We start from the raw sequence: 17680 nt of genomic DNA on the forward strand, positions 1-17680 counted from the left end.
GCTCTGTCTACCATGTAATCACTTGGACAGCAAGCTTCATAGGAATTGCTTCTATAAACAGTTTCAGTTGCAACAGGGTAAACAGGAAAAGCCAAACTTAGACATACAAAAAAGTATGCAATGTACTATTCTGAAAATGTGGAAGAGTTACCCTTTAAGGGAGCTGGTCACCCCAAAATCTAAAAGTTTTCTGCATTTTTTATTTTTATTTATTTTTTTTACAAGAAAACAGGGCTGTAAACTAACCAACTCATTTTCTAATGAATATTAAAATTCTCATTCTCTTGATTATTCTTGGCAAAACCAGCTAAAAACACTCAACTTAAGCCTTTGAGGCTTTTGTAGATGTGCTGTAACTGTACGGAACAATGCTACCAAAGTTCAGTATTACAAACGAAATAAGAAACACATTATCAAACCAAGGAGCTCAGCAGAACAGCACTGCTGAAGTGGGAAGTCAGAGAAGAATAACCTGCTTTTACAGGCAAACCACGAAAACATGTAAAGACAAGAAAAACTGAACCTCTTATAATGTCTTATCTGAAACACAGCCCCAACAACAAACTGCAGGTTCTGTAACTAGTGGTTCCCAAGACTACCTCTGTGTTACCCGTAAGTCGCAAGTACTTATTTTTTCCCCCCCTGCAAAACCCCCATGTTCTTTAGGTTTCTGTCAACCACATGAACAATGTCGATCTTGCTTATATACCACGAACATCAAATTCTCAAAGCTCCTCAGCTGTAGGTTATCTGGCAACTGTATTACCCAAACGGCAAGGTATTTAAATATCCCCTTCTAGTTTTAAATCAGTTTGAACTGGTTAACTTTAGAAATGCTGTACTTATGTTTGACTACATCATAGCGATACAACACCCCACACACATCCTGGGCATCATTTTTCCATCAGCAGAATGTCAACTGATTTCAAACCTCATACAATCATTACAATATACAATGAATTACGAAAAAAGAACACAAGGTAAAACTAAAACCTTGGGGCATCCTCTATTGACTTTTACAACAGTATGAACTATGCGGAAGAAAAAACGAAAACTTGTAATGTGCGCAGTAATTTGAAGATTAATATCCCCTTTAGAAATGGCTCATCAGAATGTTAAACATGTATGATACACTCTTCGGATCTGCCCGCCTCCATCAAGTCTCTACCTCCACAAAAGAAAAGCGAATGCGAACACTGCTCCTTGAGTCAGTTACTTACTGTAGTGCTCTATAAGAGAATACGAAGGCAATCCAGTGATAGCAGTTAAGATTAAAAGCACACTTCACATTTTTTTAACTCGAGGGGAATCGATCACTTAAAATTCTTGAAATTAGTGCGCTTCCTTTTCATCAGACAGATGGTTTAAAATAAAAAAAAAAAGAAATCTTTTTCACTGTACTCCTGCCTACTCCCCTCTTTTTTTTTTTTTTTTTAAATATAACCCGGGCCTTTAAAATGACTCAACATCCTCAAATTGTGTTTGAAGAAAAATGTGAAAAACACCTACAAAGCTAGCACCAACCTAGACCGTGCTTTTAGATCTCCGCAATTCTTACCACTTGCTTTACTGTCACTGTATACACTGAAAATTCTCATTAAACTTGATGTCCTATTGTATTCAGTAATGACCACTTAAAAGCAAGAGAGTCTTATATTCAGTAATGACCACTTAAAAGCAAGAGAGTCTTATATTCAGTAATGACCACTTAAAAGCAAGAGAGTCTTATATCAGAACATCTTTTTTAAGTGATTAAAGTAAATCGGTATCTGTGAATCTGAATAAGATGAAAGAAAAATAGGTCCCTTAACTCCTTGCTTCTGTAAAAACCCACTTACCAGGCCACAGCCACATCCACCTGCTGATGTAGGAGCGACAGACTAATCCAGCAGTCGTCCTTCTGTCTTACGCAATTCACTTTGTTTCCATAAAGGTAAGATTATTGAGGCTTAGCTGAATGAAATTCAAGCAACAGTGAGAGCTGGAAAGCAGGGACCTCAAATACAGGCTGGAAGGACCTCCTGAGTCATGGCACCCCACAATGTGCTATCATTCACCCCCTTTTCTAAATTACCAAGCTTTATTTTAAACCCAGTTGGTCTTCTGCCTACACCATGCCTGTTACTGAACTCCGCTTCTCAGCTGGTTAGGCAATCTCTAATTTCTAGCCCCAAATTTATGACTGCCTTATACTCATTTGTCTTTACGCCAAGTGGTGCTGCAGCTTTTAAGTAAAATGTAAAATCCTCCAACCAAGAGAAGGAGGACTGATAGAGGGCTGCCCTGTCGTTATTCCAGTTTATCATGACAGAAGATGAAACCGCTGATTTCACCTGTCACGAGTCACAGATCTGAACACGCGGTGCATAAATCACCCTTGCAGCTGCGCATCAGTCTATGCTCCCACCCGTTCCGGTGCCAGCTGAGGGCACTCTTCTCACTGCATGCGAGCCCAGCAACTAAACTGCTGCACAGGATCTTTGTTATTTCATTGCAACAAAGGGATTTTCAACCCAGGAGCCTGGTTTGAACCTTCTAAATCTGACTTAATTGGAGATCGTTCAGTAAGTGAACTACTGCGGAAGAAACAAGAACTTTGCATCAGCAATTCCACCTAAAGATTTAAGCTGCAGAATAAGGTACAAAAAAATGTATTGTTTCTCTCGGAACGTAGATATTTTTTTAAAAAAAATAATTCCACTGTTCAGACACGAGTAGCAAAATATGATACTAAGACAGACATTACATTGTGCAGCTACTCCCCTTTATCACACAACTCAAGTGACCAGTTGGCCACTCGCACGGTGCTTTAGGCAATCTGGTCTAGTGGAAGGTGTCCCTGCCCGTGGCAGGGGGGCTGGAACTAGGTCATCTTTAAGGTCCTTTCCAACCCAAGCCATTCTATGACATATTCTATGAATCTACCACCATTAAACATTATCTACCTTCTGCCATAGGAAAGTAAAAATAAAATAAAATAATAAATACCTTAAGTGGACTTTTCATTCTATTTAATCAGTCAATTTTCTCAGTAATAGATAAAAATAAACCTTTTCTGATGGAAACAAACAGTAGTACTCAGACAGCCACTGCTTGCTCTATTTTACATCACAAATTATATCACCATCTTCTGAGAGTATTATTAAAATACACCATTAATCATTTTTCTTTCTTTATGCACTAGCGAATCAATGTGTTCTATGATTGCAATGAAGGAAATACAAGAGTATGTTGAAAAGTAAACTGGCCACACAGAATGGTACACAACAGCTGTCTCCAACAAATCACCAGTAGAATAACATTTGTTTCCATGTGCAAGTATAACAAAGCAATCAATAGCTGCTCATTACTTGGACATAGGTCTAAAAGTAAACAGCAAGAAGATCATGCAATCTACAGAACTCACAATTGTTTCTACAGACATAGAAGCAACACTCAAGACTTCCAACATTAGTCAGTTTTGGATTCAAAACCTTTGGTGCTACTTCTTTTACCATAAGGACTTAAATACTTTGGATTTCATTTGTAAGTACCATTTTGCAAACAAATAAAACAGGAATTTGAAGCCAAGCGCTACATACATATGCACTAAACACTTTCTTCCATGCCTTCAGCAGTTAACATTAAAGTTGGATCAATACCAGACACAGGTTTCCAAGTTTTAAGGGAGGTGGGACTAAAAAGGATTTAAAACTGATATAAACATATCAGTAGTAATAAACAAGACAGTGACTTGTATTTTCTTCTCACTAAAGATTTCACTTAAAGTATCAGTAAACAAAAAATATAAAAACACAAACTTACGAGAGAGGGAATGCGTGCCTTTGGGTAAGTACTCAAACAGCAGAGAACTATCCTCTCCCAGCATGTCGGCTTTCAGAGACAGCAAACTGTTCTTACTCATGAGAGCCGCACGCAGGTTGGCGACGGTGGCAGCCTGGAGCGCATCCTCCTTCTCAGGAGTCAAGGGCTGAGAGATGTAGCTGGCCTCCCCGCCGACGAGGGCTTCGTCGACGTTTGGGTAGGGGTCTGACCGCTCTACTCTGCTGTCGGAGCTGCTGGGCTCTGTTACTGCCACCTCAGCACCTGTGTGACAGAAGATGCTGTTAGAGGTGCAAACAAATCCCCTGAGATGTGGCACACCAACCACACACAAGTCTGCCTAATCATGGATCCAAATAACAGAACCAGGAACTTATCACCACCTCGTTTGGCCTTATTCTCACTTTTCACGTGAGAGTGTTGCTTCTTGCCCCTTCTTTTCCCGAAGTCCCAAGATGAACTTGGCTGTTCAGAGGCTCAACAGAAAGCATACCCACCCCACGGCTGGGGCTTTCTGTTCTCCCAGCCTGTGCCCATCTGCACCCTTCGCTTCTGCCCCATCTTTTTTTAAGATCTACCTGGTCTTAACTTCAGCACCACACACCACAATGGCAGGGCAGAGGGAGAGAGATGTGTGCAACCTCCCCTACAACTAGTAACTGGATAAAACTTTGTTTCTTTACTTTAAACTAAGATTTCAGGATAGTCTGCTAGTACTGAAGTTACACTCCAATGTTTAAGTTCTGGTTTTTTCCATAATTATACACCAGCAGTACAAAGTTTTATTCTTTCATTTCTTCCCCATAATAAAAGTTTTCAAAGATCCAGTAATAAACAGCCTGTAACAGTGGACTGATAATTAGTATGAATCCCTCGGGGTCACTTACCTGAAAAATACAGAGTAATGGGTGGTTCCCAGCATGTATCACAGGGTAGGTTTTATACAGCAGTGATACAGTTAAAATACAAAGACACAGATCAGCCACTTTACAACAGGTAGCTACAAAGCAGCTATATAAAAATGTAACAAACTACTAAGAAAAACATCAGTGAACTCAAAATTTAAAAGTTACCATAATGTTAATGTCTCCCTGTCAAAACACTTTTTATTTTTGTATTTTTGGGGAGGCCTAGTTAAAGATTCCCTTGTTTGAACTTTGACTCTTACAGTTTTAAATAACATATGTAGTTCTATGTAAAGGAAAGTGACTCTCATGCTCCTCTCTATTCTTCACACAAAACAAAAGTTATTTACAAAAAGGGTTGTTGCCCTATTTATAAAGTGTGTAAAATCAACTGCAATTACCTACTCCAGAATCCACAGCAACACAGCTGACATGCTCAAAACCCAACTGAGTACCTGCTAAACAGGGCTAAAGCTTCCCAGCAAACAGATGCCTTTGTAGCATTTTTACTATCAAGACACTGTGGGGAAAAAAATCCAAATCCAAAGAAAAGGCATAGATAATGAGTGATCAGATGGAAGAGGAAGCTGTTTTGCAGATCCTGAACATTTTATTGCCTCCTAGTTCAAAATACGTTTAAGTCTACTTAATGCAACTATTACAGTTCAAAACAGTGGTATGACGGGTACAAAACTAACACTCTGCTGCTTGCACAAATTCACCTTGCACTTCTCAGGGCAAGGAATCCAGGTGTTGATCAGATACACCACAGTGATAAACTTATTCCCGTACAGAAGGTTTCTCAGCAGGAGAGCTGACGAGAAGGGAAGAGGAAGAGTGTGGTACCCCAGCACTCTGTTGTAGCATTCAACAGCTTCAAACCAGGGCAAGATATCAATCTGCATAGCCTTATTAAAAATGTTAATGAGGACACTGGTACAGCGCCTATCTCCTGTAACCTGGAAAACTGCTAAAGGAAAATGATCGTTATTTTTATCTCCATTTTACAGGTGGTAACCGCCAGAGAAAGACGCGGTGACTTGCTCAAGGTGTCCAGCCCACGGAGACAGGCAGTCAGTGAACTCCCCAGTCCCAGCGCAGGGCACAACAGGTTCCTCAACACGTTCAGATTCACTTTACTGAGCTCTGCTGTACTGCCAGTACCTCTTATTGTTAAGTTTTTCCACTTCCTTCAAAAAACAAAAAGACTCCAAGCAAACAATAATGAAAAAACAATCACTAGCAGGGTACTCCTACGCCCTGGAGACGTAAGGAATACCCAAGGCTGGGGGCTATAAACACAGCAGCAGTAACCATGTGAACTCTCAGAAATGCTCTCCCTTTTAAAGAGATTTTCCCTCCTCCGTGTTTTGCTTGTATAACCTTATATTAGCAGTTTTATTAAATCTTAGTGAAGCAGAAAGATTCAGTCGCTTCAGAATTTTATGTATTTTGTCATTCCTCTGTTACTGAGTGAGCAACTAACAGGTAATGTAATTTTTCTAGATAGCAAATGACATTTGTTTTTAAAACTAACATTTCTGCATAAAAGGAAATTACAGGACTTTAAAAACCAGCAGCTGTTACAAAAGGTGGCAAAGTAAGTAAATTCTAGCCCATTACACTGGTAATGTTAACAGACGGCTTTATCAAATCAAAGCCATGCTAACACTGCTATTTCTCTGCTCCTCACCACCTACACGTCAAATCACCGCAAATAACCTGGGCCAGAAAGGGTGTTTGTCAACAAAACGGTGTTGCCAAATAACCACACAGGCAGTAAATCACCTTGCGTTTTGCCCTGTCCTTTTTCATAGCCAATTACAGATGCTGATTGACAGTTGCCAAAATCTGTTGCTGCCTGCTGCACATAAACACTAATTGCTAAAACACACAGAGATTAATTGTAACCACAACAAGACATTAAATGTTCCTCAAAAGCCAAGATTAGAGACAGACAGTGAAATAGAGGCTTTAGAGCTTCCAGTATTTATAGCTGATGTAACCTAATCAAATACACATTAAGGCAAAATAAATATCCACTTAGTCACATAAGCACTAAAATACTCTCAGTGCACCAAAACCCAAAAATGCATGAAGTCCCTCTTCACATTGCCTCCAAAACCACTTCTCTCTTTTCTCCAGAATACAGCTTCTTTTAACGAGATTCAGCCAAAGAATAACATGAATCAAAAGTATCTGTCACTTCCCAGTAATCTAAACTGTTTACTACAGCGCTTCAACAGTACGTAAACCAAGCTTTAGTAAATGAGCTTCTATTCTGCAATTATTCAAGGCGACGGATCACGTGGCAGCCCGAGAGCTCTATCCAACTCCCCCACATCTCATTTTTCACACCGCTGAGACAGTCCCCGAGACTGCACAGCTTCCAGGCACCGCGCGCAGGAAATCCCGGTCGGGGCAGCAAGTTAAACATGGGATTAATGCTGCTCTAAAAAAACTGAGCTCATTAGTCTCTTTAGCAAATAATTATTTTGCAGTTATTCTATTACACCAGCCTACTTTCCAAAACACAAAAGCTTTAGAAAAGCTTTATTAGTTTGTTGACTTGGATGAATACTTTTTATTATTAGCTTTTATTTTCAAATAAAACACAGGGCCCATTTTTACAACTTTGGCAACAGTATTTCCATGCATCTCTGAAAGCAACATTTAACTGGTAAAGTTCTTATCTAAAGGGAATACAGGAAGCCCGATTATGAACACCTTCTCACAGAGACCACACAGCCCAGCTGAGCATGGCACAACAAAACACACTTCACGCGTACGAGAAAACCAAGCTGTACTAGTCAAAAAATCAAGTAGCACTGTAGACATCTGCCAGCCCCTCAGCAAGGGCTACAGCAGAGAGAAAGGTGATGCAACCTACTAAAAGTATCCAAATTAAATGTTAGTGTGATAAATTGTTTTCCAAGATCTAGGAGAAAACTGGCAGTAAAGAGCATTAAATGTAGCCAAACAACTGAAAAAACCCCACACATGCCATCTCAGGAAGACCCTAGAAAAGCTCCTCCATTTTAAAGAATCCATTTGAGTACCTTAATTACTTTAATACAGTTTTTTCCTTGTATTTCTTCTCCCTGCTACAGTCATTTTTCCTCATTACAGCTTAAACTCGGCTGTTACCAAACTACCTTCTCAGTATTTGCTTATCTCACACCACTTATTTCTTGTTTGTATTGTGTTTTTACCTTCTCTGTAAACCCCCAGTGGTCTTTTCTGTTGTTTTCCAGACTCCCAATGCTATTATTCCCTTTTATAATTTGGAGTTTCTTTAATAATTTTTTCATCTTTCAACTTTTATTCCTGCTCTCTCACATACAGAGTTGGTAGAAACGTGTAGCCGGAGGACTTAACCCGTAAGAAGAGAGAAAGGCATGAATAAAAGCCATACACGAGTACCTCTGCTGCTGAAAGCATTCAAAGCAGAAACAAGGTCTTCCCCAAGAACTGAAGGCAACATTTTGCCAGGTCGCTATTCCTCAGTATTGCTCTTTTCATTACAGTCTCAGGGTAAGAGGAGATCCAAGAAATCTGTCATCTTCTCTTCAAAGTCTCTTTCTGTTTGGCAGAAATACAAAGCAGTAATGTTTCTCCCTTGGTGTTCTGAGTTTCCAGGATGATGAGGTCACACGACACGCACCACCAAGCGACTGCCTACCTCATCAAAGTGCCCCAGCCGCCAGCGAGGTGGGGCAAGTCAGCCAGCAAACACAGCGGTCCTCGAAGGGCGTGCAACAGTACTCAGCTCATCATTCACAGCCAAAGCCTTAAGCCAGTTTCTGCAAGTTTTCTCCGTCACCCCTGGCAAATTTCAGGAAGCTTTTAGGAGCCCTTCCAACCTATCCTCAACCCCCCTTAAAATTTAACACTTTTTTTTTTTTTTTTCTTTTTTTTTTTTTTACACGCAGCATGAGCCATTCCTCCAAGCACACCTTTCCGAACAGGAGGTTATGCGTGCTCAGCATCTGGAGTAAGTTCTTTACAAGTCCCCACAACCTCCAAAGACGACGGCAATTCAAGGCACCTCCTATCATGGAAAGCATCCTTACCCTTTCCACACAGCTCACCCAATCGCACAGCTGCGGCACCTGTTTTAGCAGATTTTAAGCCTTTAGGTGCTTCAGCAGAATGAACACCATCGTCCTGCCAGTTTCACCAGCATACTATCAACCCAACATCACTAACACTCTCAACTAAACCCAGACAAAGCCTCTGGCTGCCTGCATTTTGTGGACACTTGCCAAAGCTAGGGGTGACAGCAAGATCCCAACTATCTGGAACTAATAAAAGAAACACTCAATAATCTTATATCCTACTCTTATTTATAAAGCGCACTTGACAGTCATAAAGAATAGGACCCCCAGTTAAGTGCATCAAATACTTTCCCTCCTACAGGCAAATGTGAAGCTGGCACGGGGCTGGCAAATCATACTGCTCATTTTCTTTTTAACACATTTAAGAACAAAGCAAAGTTTGTAAGTGCAGAGAATACTCTGTCTTTACATAAATGAGGGTGGAAAAGTGAACAAAAGGAAAGACAAACTTTCAGGTGCACCCATTCTGCTGTCAGAAAGACAAGGATCAAGGGGAGTACAGTTTGAAAACAACAGCAACTGGAGTTGTATCTTAAGCAGTGTCACCAACAGACAGTGAGCCAGAAGCCATCCTGACTTGTGACAGTGTTAATGTTGTATTACCTGGAACCATTTTTAAAAATAAATTCAAAGGGACTTCAGGGCTACTTTTAGAGTTAGATCCTGTCTCTCAGGGGCTTGTACAGCCAAGGTCTGAGTATCTGCAGGGACAGAGATACCACAGCTTCTCCCAGCCCTTCCTCCATCATCTGACCACTCTGTAAAGAATTTCCTCCTTTTACCCCATGAGAATTTCCCTTCCTGTAACTTGTGTCCATTACCTCTCACCCTTTCTCCATACACATCTGGTACGGGTCTGGCTCTGGACACTCCATCCACTCTCCTTCTCTCCTCCCAGGTTAAACTAAGCTGCCTCAGCCTCTCCTTGTACACAACATCCTGATGGCCTCAGCTGGGCTTGCTCAAACTTGTCGAAGTCCTTCTTGGCCTAGAGGTCCCCAAACAGGATCTCGTACCCCCAGTGTGGTCTCACTTCCCTTGACATGCTACGTACGCTCCTTGTAAGGCACGCAGCCAGCCTTCGCAGCTGCGAGGGCACGCAGACCCTTCCTTCTTCAGCTCATTACTCCCCCGAACGCATTTTCTGCAAAGCTGCTTTCTTGCTCCCTGGCTGCCAACCCACACTGGTGCACGGGGCTGTTCTGTCCCACACGCTGGACTTCATACTCGTCTTTGTTGAATCCATGCTGTGTCTGGCACCGCTGCCTTCCAGCAAATCATTCCTCCCAGTCTGGTGTGTTCCAAACAACGTGCTGAGGGTTCGCTCCATCCCACCACCCAAGTTGTTAACAAACAAAAGTACAGAGCGCTGGCCCTGGAAGCTACCTGCGATGGATGCAGGCATCGTGCTTTCTGGAGTAGTTGTTTAGAATCTCCTGCACACAGCTGGGTAATTTTTAGTGCAGTGGCAAACACAATTTTTTGTTTGTTTATAACATGACAGGCAGAAAGGGCAGGGGGGGGGTGAGGAAAGAGGTCCCAACATCAGCAGCTTCTCCCACCCCAAATATCCATTCCTGCATCCTCCCCTGCTACTCCCTCAGTTGTACCAACACTATGTGTATAGTTGCGAGGTGAACCTGAGACAGGAACTAATACATTAAAAATAAACTGGTTTATTAAAAAAAGTTATTTTTAAACCCAGATCAGTTCCCCAATCCGGTTCACTACATGGTTGCACAGACATTTTCACCGGAACAACTGCAGGAGAGCGTGGGGGTACAATTAAGTACCAAGGGAAAGTGGGAGCCACTTAAACTCAGCTTTTCTTTCAAGGACACAGCCAAATTATGACCCGAGCCGAACTCTCCTGGAAAAAACTTAGGTGAAATCAAAGACAGTTTTCTGAGATTCATCTATCTATTTGTGTCAAGTATCTATACAGATCTGTCTGACAGTATATTTAATCTAAAATTCCAGGGATGATGCTTCTTCTATAAGTTTAGGAAGATTTGGCTTGATCTCCTTTGGTGCAAAAGACATAATTAATTTTTAAACTCACAGGGAGAAAAAAACCCTTTCATTTCCTAGTGGCTTGAAAAAAAAAAAGTGTCTGGGCTGGTAGAAAAATGACAATTTTCTACGAACTGCTAAAAATACCTTTGAAGCTTGTATTTCAGATACCCCCTGCTTTCTAACAGAAATCCTTCGCAAGTGTTTTACAACTTGCTATTTGTTAAGCAAAACCCAGCATTCTCACATACTGTAATATTTACATAGAGAAGTGATGCCATAAACTATATTGGTTTTGATTAGCACTATTTTACAAACATAATAGCATACATGTGGATATAATAAATGTGCGCAGCATTCAAAGTAAGCTCCAATTTCATAACTTGGGAAACTATAAGGCAAACATAGCTATTTAACCACAACATATATGATCATTAAAAACTGCCTTTATGTTAAAGACTTTAAGATATCTTAATTGAATCCTTATGGAACCAAAACCATGGTCTCCTTCAGGCTGCGCTTTCCCCTCTTCCCCTCCTCCTCCAGATCTGAGCGCTACTACAGCTTCTCAGCTGTGCCTCAAAGCAGGGTGACCTGGGACACTGTCCTGCACTGTCGGGTTTTGAGCTGCTGAGAAACACCATCCTGCATAAAACTGTAATAAATGCTGTTACTGTTTCTGGAGTGCTTGGGGGAGTCCATGCCAACTGAAAGGCAGCATTCACCATACAGGCTTGAATATGATTTTCACCATATGTGATGTTCACCATATATGTTTTACCAACAGCAACACCCTCCTCAATACCTCTAGAATAGTCTTGCTAAAGTAAGACTTGCTTGTTCTACACAAATATGACCTGGTTTTATATTGATAGTTCTGCAGTGGTATTCTAAAAGCACAAGTGTATCTCCATCCCTCTATTTTTTTCAAAACAGTAATCAGTGTCCAAATATCAACTGGAAAATTCCCTCCACTCCTCCAGGTATCTGGGGGAAAAAAATAAGACCAATTTCTATCTCTTTCTTGTAACATTTTTTTTTTCTAACATTCAACCAAATTCTGCAGAGACTTTTCCATGGTCTGTCTCAGCTAAAGGAGCTCCTGGCCCCAAACCCTACTGCGCACTGCTACCTGTTAGTGACCTCAGCTCAATGGTTTGTAGGGCTACAGTGTAAACCTGGTCAACAAACTGATCTTCCCCAAAACAAGATACAACAAAACACCTAAATCCAAAGAAAAAAAAATAGTTAAAGTGAGTAAGTTAATTGTTTTAAAAAAACCAGAATAATAAAAGTCATCCCTGCAGGAGCAGGAATGACCAGGCAGTGCAGAAATACCTTAAGCCACACTCCTGTTTCCCCAAAATAAGCATGGAATTGTACAGTAACTTCAAACAGACTATCACTTTAAAAATACTAAGGTTGACTGTAAGCTTAACCTCTTTTTCTAAGTCTCATAACTCAAGCAGTAAAAGGACTGATACTATTCTCTGCTGCTCCTCAGAGTAGAGACAGTCTCTCGCTGCACATCTGCACATGAATAGACACAAACATGAAGGGACAGAAATATAACATTCAGGTATCACATTAAATATGAACACTAGTACTCATGATATGACAGGATGCCGAGTTACAACTTTGGAAAACCCTCAGAACAAATATTTACCTTTTGAAACAAGTGCCTGTAAGAAATGTAAACAAAAAAACCAAACAATCTAAGACCAATGCAGCAAAGTCACTTTTTGGTTTTGATTCCTAGACACTGCATCTAAAGCATTAATTCCTACTATGCTTTAATGCAAAAGCAGCACTTCAAATGGGAAAGCTGGAAAGTGAAAGTCCTGACCAGCGATGATTGCAAAGCAGGATTAGGAATTTTTAATGTTAAAATTCTGTAGCCTTATTGATTTCTCACTTGTAATTTCAGTAAAGAAAGAAAAAAAGGTAAAAAAACCCAACCAACCAACTATTTGAAAGGTTGAGATCTCTGTAAAGATGAGCCTAGTGTAACCTTGGCACACAGAACCAGTAAAATAGTGAGAAGGGCACTCAAAAGAGGGGAAGTGCCTCTGATCTCTGGAATTAAAGCAGATTAACAGAATCAAGGCTGCTACCATAGGGAGGAGGAAGAGCAGGAGGAGGAGGAGGGGGGCAGCTTTGGAGCCTGGGGAAAATGGAATGCAGGGTGGGGAAAGGAAACAGACACTGAGCTTTGAGCTAAAGCTGGTTTAGGGTGGAACCATTTTAAAGCCAGGGTGTAGCCAGGGAGTAAGTGTCTGGGTTTAAAGCAATGATTTTCACTTCCAAACTTGAAAATAACCTGACCTAACCCTTTAATAACAGAAACTCGAAAGAGTTATTCCTGCAAAGACTGCATCCTAATAATTTTGTTAGCCCATAAACTGTGGTGATACAGAGAACATGAATTATTCACTGAGCACTCTGCAAAGTTTCTGCAAAATTCAGCAGATGGACACAGAGGTCAGGAAGGGTTGGTTTTTTGGTTTTGGTTTGGGATTTTTTTGTTTGTTTGTTTTATCCATTGGTGTTGCATTTTGCTGCAACTAGCAGCCGCCTCCACACAGTACACCGAATACTTCACGCACATGAAGGGAGTACCAAAGACAGTCTAGAAACCTGGGCAGCTCCATAAGCCAGAGGAATGCAGAACATGGGCTAAGCCGATTTTGGCGCTAAGAAAGAATTCTGGGGGTGGCATTAGAGCACAAATCTGTAACCCCTCCAGGTCTGGCTGTGAAAGAAAGGCTGGCATTGCTGATTACCACTGCTTAAGGAATCAAAATATCTCCCCAACAAAAACATCATTAAACCCCCCCTCAATCGTAGCGAAGAAAATTTTAGTACCTTGCAGCATAACTACAACTTTGTGAAAATTAAGTGGAAAAAAAGCAGTAATTAACTTAATTTTCCAAGTGGCAGGTTATTTGTAATTTACTATTACCTACCCTCAAAAATACTCCAACGTAAGTTGAACTCCCATAAGCTGAACATTTTGATCCAAAACATCTATCCTCCATAAAAAGTGATCTTTCCAAATCTGAGCATAAAAGAATGATCTAAATAATGAACTAACAGTAGGAAAGCTATTAAAATTTGAGCCCATGTTGGTTTTGGACATCAGATACTAATCTGAGGATTGAAGTTTTAACCAACTTAGTTTTCATTCATGGCCGTTAACAAATTCTTAAACACCTGCCTTAAGTTTTTATATTGCAACCAGAACTCAAACCATGGCAGATGGATTGGAAGCTCCATCTCTTCAAAGCAAAATCCATTTAAAGGAAGAGCAAACAACTGTATTCTGTCCCAGTGATTTTTTTTGGCTGCCACACTAGGCAGATCATTTCAACACTGCATGCTCTCAATCTACCTGCTAAGACTACCCTTAGCATCTCCTTCAATACATTCATTTTCATCCCACAAAAATCTATGATTTACTTATATATCTTTATGTAAGATGAATAGTTATATCAAGTATGGGATACCATGTCTCAAAAAAATATATGCTTTTCATATGCTTTTTGAGGAGCAGGGAAAGAAGTTTGGGATAGGCCAGATAGATGGATCAACGTGCCACTAATGGGAGAGAGGCAAGGCAGAATAGCACGTGGGAGGACTGTTACGTGCATTTCAAGCTGGAGCAAAAGAGTTTTAACATCGGGCTGCAGAAGTTAAAAAGAGTGAAGAATGACTAGACAGGACAGAGCCTCAGTAAGGTTTATCCATGTCTAATGGGAACAGCTGGGTACAAAAGCCTAAAAACATGTGTGTTTTTCTTCTCTGTGCCTTAACATGCAACAGGTATTCCTGGTACAGACACGTCTGCTTTAACCTTCCTACCTCACCTCTTCAGTCTGTCTCAGATAGCACCTTTCCTACACCAAATTTAGCGTCTTTGTTCTCAGAACTTGTTCTCAGTTCCCTTTTTCTATTATCCCTCTTTCTGCTCCTTGTTCTCTTCTCTCTTGTACTCCGTCACCTCTCCTTCCCTTTCTCAATTTCCATTCCATGTTGGCATAATCATTCACACCAAACAGCTTGTCATCAATGGCAAAGCCTCAATCTTTCCAAGCTTGTTCACACAGCATTTTTATTTCTTCAATATTAACCCTCAGTACTAGCCTGAAGACCTTCTTTTTTTCTTCTCTTTTAAACACTAGCTCTTCAGGACAGGTAAATTGATTATTTATAAAGCGTCATGTAAAGCCAGAACTATGACACAGGTTTTGCAGAACAAAAATCTTAAGAGTTCCTTAAACACCTGATTTCTGAATACAAGCACCACATTCATTCTTCCCCCTCTTCTTGTTATGCAAGACCTCTATTCCACTGCTTGGACTAACATGCTTGCCAAATATCACAACAGAAAAAAAAGAAATTTACACAGGTTTTTTTTTTTCTTTAATAATAATACAAGGGAAGATTTGAAGATTTGCATTGGAAATGTGAAAGAGTTACAGGAAGCTCAGTAGATTGCTGAGAAAAAGACTTTTTTAGCAAGAATAAAATCATTCCATAATAAGACAATCCACATAGTCACCTACCTGCACTCAGACAGGCCCAGAGACCTCACCTGCACAAAATAATACTCGAGAGTTCATCTAAACCGAGCTCTTTCTTGCCTCCCTCTGAAGCCTTCTGAAATGTAAGCTCACTGTATGATCCAACTGTTAAGCATCTGTGCTTGCCAACAACTCCTGTAATCATAATTTACTCTCTAGAAACCAAGACAGAAAAAGGGATAGGAAACTGCTTATGACACCAGCTGTCTCCAAGTCTTCACCAAGAGCCAGTAGCACAACTCCCTGCAGCAGGCACCGAAATCAGCTTGTGTCATTGGAAAATGATGAACTTTAATGTCTCCTCGCCATGAGGGAGGAAACTTGTGCATAATTAAAGATTTTGATGGGAAAGCGCTGGAAGCAGCTTAGAACTCTGCAAATTCAGAAGGATATAGTGAAGTCCTGTCCATGCTTCCCACAAAGGTCACTGCTCTGGGCTTACTTAAGTCCTGAAGCTGCTCTTACAGAATGCAACCATTTCACTGCATGTAAGCAAAGTAAAGCAAAAAGTTCCCAAACTGCAGTGTCTTTAAAAATGACTGTTCTGTTTTAAAAATAATTAGCTTCATTTCACAGTCAATTGGCACACAGAAATTCACTTGCAGCTTTAGGGTGCAAACACTCAGAAGATGTGGGGGAGTATTTCCTTCGAAATAAATTCCTGAATCATAACTACTATGCTTGAACTAACACATTAATAAAGCCATCAATAAATTCTTCAAAAGACACCCTCCAAGTGACAAGAGTTTTCCATTATATGAAGAGGCAAAACCAGCCACGTTTTGCTATCTTAACAGCTTTTCTAGTGAAGGTAACTGCCCTCTTTGGCAAGAGCCTTTTAAATACCACCCGATCCTGCAGTCCATGCACTCAGGAGGTGTAATCCTGTAAACACTTTATCCGGCAATATTAAAGAAACTGCAACCTAAGGAAAACAAAGATGCTCAAGGCGCAAGACTACTTCTGAATTTCATAAGCATTTTTGACATTAAGACTAACAAAGAACAGTATGTTTCTTTAGAAAACCTACAAGATTTAAGAAAAAAGGTTAAAATAAAAGGCAGACTTATTATTTGGCAAGTCTGTGGAGGAAATTCTTCTTGGCTCAGTTATGAAGAAAGTTATTATTTATAAAAGCCCATCCTTCAGTTTACTTTGGAGAATTGCTGTTCCAAGGCAATGTGGCTTGGTGAGGAAAACATATACGAACGTTTCATACAAGAAATGACAAACTGACATCCTGAACAACCCAAACAGGATGAGACAGAAAAAAATGAATGTGTTTTAGGCTAAACAGAGTATCCAAGTTAATACATTGAAACTAGCCTGAAAAGATGGTCCTCATCAAGCTTTGTGCTTGACTGACACCACCCTGTAGAAACTGAGAGCTTAATCACATTCTCAATCTAGCATCTCAACTTAGCTTGCATTCTTTTGCAAATCCTATTTGATCATTCTTTCTCGATGAAGAAGATATACTCTGCATGGCAGACACTAAGAATCTTGCTTCAGTTGCTATTTCCATGATGTTAGAGTACCATTAATAAGATTATTCCAGACACTCCTTTTTATTTTAATCCACAGTGTGAACAAATTCAAAGACTCTCAGCAGCACCCCACCAGCATTTGGAAAAGAATCAACTGATTCAGAAAGAATTTTCTTATCCTTTCAATTAAAACAAAAATTTAAAAAATATCTGTGTCTTTTTGAGGCCCCACTGATCCATATTTAAGTACCATCTACTTATGCATTCGGGACAATTTGGTACACCCTACCTGTATTGATAAGAACATGTTTCCCACTGAAAGAAGCACCACTACTAAGTGTAAACAAATTGTTAGTTGTTTCAAAATCAAAGTTTCAGTGACTGCAATGTGCTTCTTTGTTAACAAAACATAAATTACATAATCCTGTATAATACAGGAATAGGACAGTATTTTTAATCTGTGAAGTATACTGCCCCAAATAATCACTGATTTAAAAGGGTGATGCAATGATTACCTGTAAGATCCACCTTCCAAAACGTTGCTTGCATGTTGCTGAAATGTAATGCTGCTTGCAAGCAAGATGTAACGAGTATCTTGCACAAACATGGAACTTTTAAGATGGACTCTTCTTCATCAGCTTTTGCATTGCCAGAAAGTCTGTTAGTCCTCCAGTACAGAAGCATTTGGAAATGGTACCCAAATTATCCCACAGCGAGGGCTTTCAGACTTAACAAGCAGCATCTTAAAATAA

The 17680-nt window shown here is 40.2% G+C and overlaps 1 protein-coding gene across 11 annotated transcripts in view; it reads right to left on the reverse strand.

Moving 5' to 3' along the window:
* Positions 1-17680, reverse strand: part of ZBTB46 (zinc finger and BTB domain containing 46) — a 59774-nt gene that overhangs the window by 21165 nt on the left and 20929 nt on the right. For 10 of the 11 annotated variants that reach the window (XM_040608119.1, XM_040608116.1, XM_040608121.1 and 7 more), the window contains one exon: positions 3805-4086. In XM_040608119.1, coding sequence (XP_040464053.1) covers positions 3805-4086 — 282 coding nt within the window. Of the gene's footprint in view, positions 1-3804; positions 4087-8150; positions 8292-17680 lie in introns of those variants that run through there. The other variant, XM_040608125.1, reaches the window with a different exon arrangement.

This window comes from Falco naumanni, chromosome 10 (assembly GCF_017639655.2).
Source record: "Falco naumanni isolate bFalNau1 chromosome 10, bFalNau1.pat, whole genome shotgun sequence".
Taxonomy (NCBI): Eukaryota; Metazoa; Chordata; class Aves; order Falconiformes; family Falconidae; genus Falco; species Falco naumanni.